We start from the raw sequence: 3557 nt of genomic DNA, 5'->3' as shown, positions 1-3557 counted from the left end.
TTTTTTTTTAACAGTTTGCAGGACGGAGCCTCTGCCAGGCACCAACGCGTGGAAGTCATCAATCCACACAGACAGCAAAGAGGAACGCTGTATTATTCAAAGACTGATTTTTATCAGCTGCATGTTCCTGCAGTTCGTGTGAATGCTCATGGAGACAAGAGTAACACACATAGATCATTGAGTAAATCTAGCACAATGTCAGACCAGATACTGTTTGTTTTAAATCAACATGTCACATTCACCGATACTCTCACTGAAGATTTCTTTTATTTGTTCTTGCTTTCTCTCTGTAGATATTTTGCGCTGCATTGGAATAGTTAAATCTTGATATTTTATTTGTCTCATTTGGTAATTTGGTAATCTAATTAGCTGTGCATCCCGTGCAAAGAAAATCAGCTGCAGCCAAAGTCCTGGTGTCTGGCAAAATTTAAAGTTGCACTGCAAGATAGTAAAGGAAAAGAAAAAAAGAATATGACACAATTTTTTGCTTGGGAGATGGAACTTATCACAGCAGGCACTGCTCAAGAAGCAGGAAAACACAAGAAAAATATTTTAAAAATATACAAACCACAATTTCAGAGCATGAAATGCACAATTACATGGATCACAGTATTTTAAGAACAGCTCATGAAATAAGAGCTTGAAGTGAAACAGTGTGTGAAATAATAGCAATGCTATGAGAAAGCAATCTGTTGTAAAGTGGTAACTTTACTGTAAAAGACTGTCAACATATCAGGAATGAGTTCAATATTGTGTTGTGTTGCAGTGATTGGTAGTAGAAATTGTGATAGTGATGTCACTCCAAAGGTCTGTTATGGTGATGTTATGGTAGTTACATGTTATCATTGTGTTTAATAGCATCAGGTGATGCAAACATTGGAGAAAGTTTATATTGTTACCGCTCTAACTTATATATGTACATATACATGAACTTTTAAACAACATTGTGTGGGATCTGAAAAGCAAGTTTATTGCAATCATGCTTTTATGGGAACACATATACTGTCATAAAAGCCAGACACAAAGTTTATGAAAAGGCATTTATACAATTCAGAAATTAAGACATTAATTTCTCCTTCCCTATGACAAACATTACAGAAAGTTATTTACATTTAATTCCATTCCATCACCATTCATACACCATTATTGAACATTAAAAGTTCTCAAAAGGCAAGAAAATGGTCACAATTAGTCCCAGTGAAGCAGCCATGCTATTGAACATATTTATATGTATTGTGTGGAGACCACTCGGCATCAGCAGCCCAACCCTGGACAACAAAGTGCTGCTGCAATTCTACACAAGCTCTTGACCCTTAGCTTAATGCAGAGTGAAAGCAAAAGTAATGCTACAAAATTTGGCCAGCATCCTCGTCTGCCTTCCAGTCAGATGCCATGAAACCGTCAAACTGCATCTTGGTGGATGGTAAGATTAGCCAGAGGGCAGAAGGATGATTGGGGCTGGCAGGCTCTCACCCTCAACCTCTGTTCCTCCACTGTTGTGGATGGTTCTTTGAAGAACAAAGATCTCCATTTGAAAATCAGTTCACACTTTTTTTTTTAAAAATTCACATTCAAATGCTCAGGTCACACTGCAGAAATCTTTGTTTTATCAAGTCAATTTTCTGTTATTGATTCCTTAAAGTTTAATTCTTAGATAAATCTGTCAGTGCAGTCAGAACATTTCAAATCAACTTCAAAGTGTTTTCAAAAATCAAGCCTCAAGGTGCAAAAAACTAGTATCTGGAACATAATAAATGCAAAAATTGACACATGACTTCTTTCTTCAGTGACTTCAGTTCTGAAGTGCAAAAAGTACCATCAATAATCACTCACCCTGGTGGGTTTGAAGCTGTCTCCCCTTATGTCAATCTTATTCATCAGCTCTTCAACCCATTTCTCTCTGGGGTCTGTGCAAAACACTCGCCCCTTCCTCATGGTGAATCTAAAGAACATTCGATTCAAACAGATGTTTATTTTCAGCAGCAACAATAGGAAACCTCTACCCTTAAAATAAGAAACACTGAGAGTTCACGAGGGCTGATCAACTCCCTTATAAAGTGGGTGTTCATGAAAGTGTGCACTTACACAATAGCAGGGATGTTGCAGCCTCCATCTGTCTCCTGCCGTCTGTACTTCACTGCATGTTTCTGAGTGCCGTGGCTCATTTTTTTCACATATTTCAGGCAGCAGTCGTCATAGGACACTGACGGATCAGAAAACAGTAAAGTCAGAAATCCAGTACACAGATAAAGTGCATTATATCAAGTCAAATAATCAAAAAGCCATTGACGCTATCAGGGAATTCGGAAGGTGCTAAAGAAAGCAATAAATACACAGTGAGGGCACATCTGCCCACGCAGGTACTTAGGCAATAAACCAGCCTCTCTGACCCTCATTTTATGCTGCAGATACTAGCCATCCTTTTACAGCTCTTTACCTTGTGCCAGTGCAAGACAGAGAGACAGGCTCAGGAAGAGCAGCACGGTCAACCTCATGGTGAAGTCTGTAGATGCAGATCTGAAAAAAAAGACAGATGGTTGCAAAGAATTATTACGATGTTTACCTGCAATCAGCCTTATCGCTCTGTGATTGTTCAACCTCCACTCCTTCAATGCCTTCCCCGTTCACATCTCAAACCTTGGACCTTCAACAAATGTTTTACGCCACCTCTTTTATGTCTGTTACCGACATGTAGCACCTTTAATCTCACCAGCTCTTTTAATCCCATATTTTTTTTGCTCTTTTAACCTCCATATCCCAGTCTCCTTCACACAGGATTTGTCTGCACATGCTGAATGAAGCAATCATGGTTCTGGGACATTAACACATGTGTATTTGATGTCCATTGTCTGTAAAGGTTTCCTGTATTCAGCTTTTGTGGTCTTTTGGACAACATAAAATACATTTATTAAGAGAAAAAAAATGTAAAAAAATCTAAATCTAAAAAAAAAGAAAAGCTAAATGTGGCACATTTACATCATGATGATGTGAATGATGTGTGCTGTCAAAGGTAAATAAACAAATAAAGACAATAATAAGACAATACGGAAAATATTTTACATTTTACAAAAATTCTCCTGAATTTTATCTGATGGAATTCAGATGAGCAGAACAAATCAGCAAAGACATTTTTTTCTGAAAAAGACTAATTGTTGACAAACACAGATTGTAATGTCTCTCACCTCTAATGCTCCGGGTGTAGTCTGTAGCTCTCTTCATGTGTTATCTACTTGCGCAGGTGAGGCGTTCTTATAAGCACTCAGGGGCAGGCGTCATATTGCTCACCTTTGCACAGCGTTTTTTTCTGCTTTTGTTGTGTTGTCTTATGCTCCTCCCTGAGATAGTGGATGCATAGAAAGAGAGCTGGAGAAACGCATGATTTAAGTCAACACAGTTAGTTGCATTATTGTGCAATGACATCTCCTCAATTCTCAACAGGTTTGAAATTCCCAAGCAGCATCTATGTATGTGTGGGGCTGCCAGATATGTCTATCATCATATGGAATCAACTGCCATGTTGCTTGAGGTTGTTGTAACTGGAGTCTGGGCTGTTAAAC

The 3557-nt window shown here is 38.4% G+C and overlaps 1 protein-coding gene across 1 annotated transcript; it reads right to left on the bottom strand.

The window, feature by feature from the left end:
- Positions 1 to 944: 944 nt before the first annotated feature.
- On the bottom strand, positions 945 to 3235 carry ccl25a (chemokine (C-C motif) ligand 25a). Its single transcript, XM_056391918.1, has 5 exons — positions 3183 to 3235; positions 2438 to 2517; positions 2086 to 2203; positions 1834 to 1942; positions 945 to 1508 (listed from the first exon to the last, which is right to left on the bottom strand). The coding sequence occupies exons 2-5, from the start codon at positions 2493 to 2495 to the stop codon at positions 1476 to 1478; spliced, it is 318 nt and encodes a 105-aa protein (XP_056247893.1). The 5' UTR covers positions 2496 to 2517; positions 3183 to 3235; the 3' UTR covers positions 945 to 1475.
- Between the last annotated feature and the right edge of the window lie 322 nt (positions 3236 to 3557).

Source organism: Seriola aureovittata, chromosome 12, assembly GCF_021018895.1.
Source record: "Seriola aureovittata isolate HTS-2021-v1 ecotype China chromosome 12, ASM2101889v1, whole genome shotgun sequence".
Classification (NCBI taxonomy): domain Eukaryota; kingdom Metazoa; phylum Chordata; class Actinopteri; order Carangiformes; family Carangidae; genus Seriola; species Seriola aureovittata.
The sequence above is the reverse complement of the archived record's forward strand: the minus strand, read 5'-3'. Positions and strand labels throughout refer to the sequence as shown.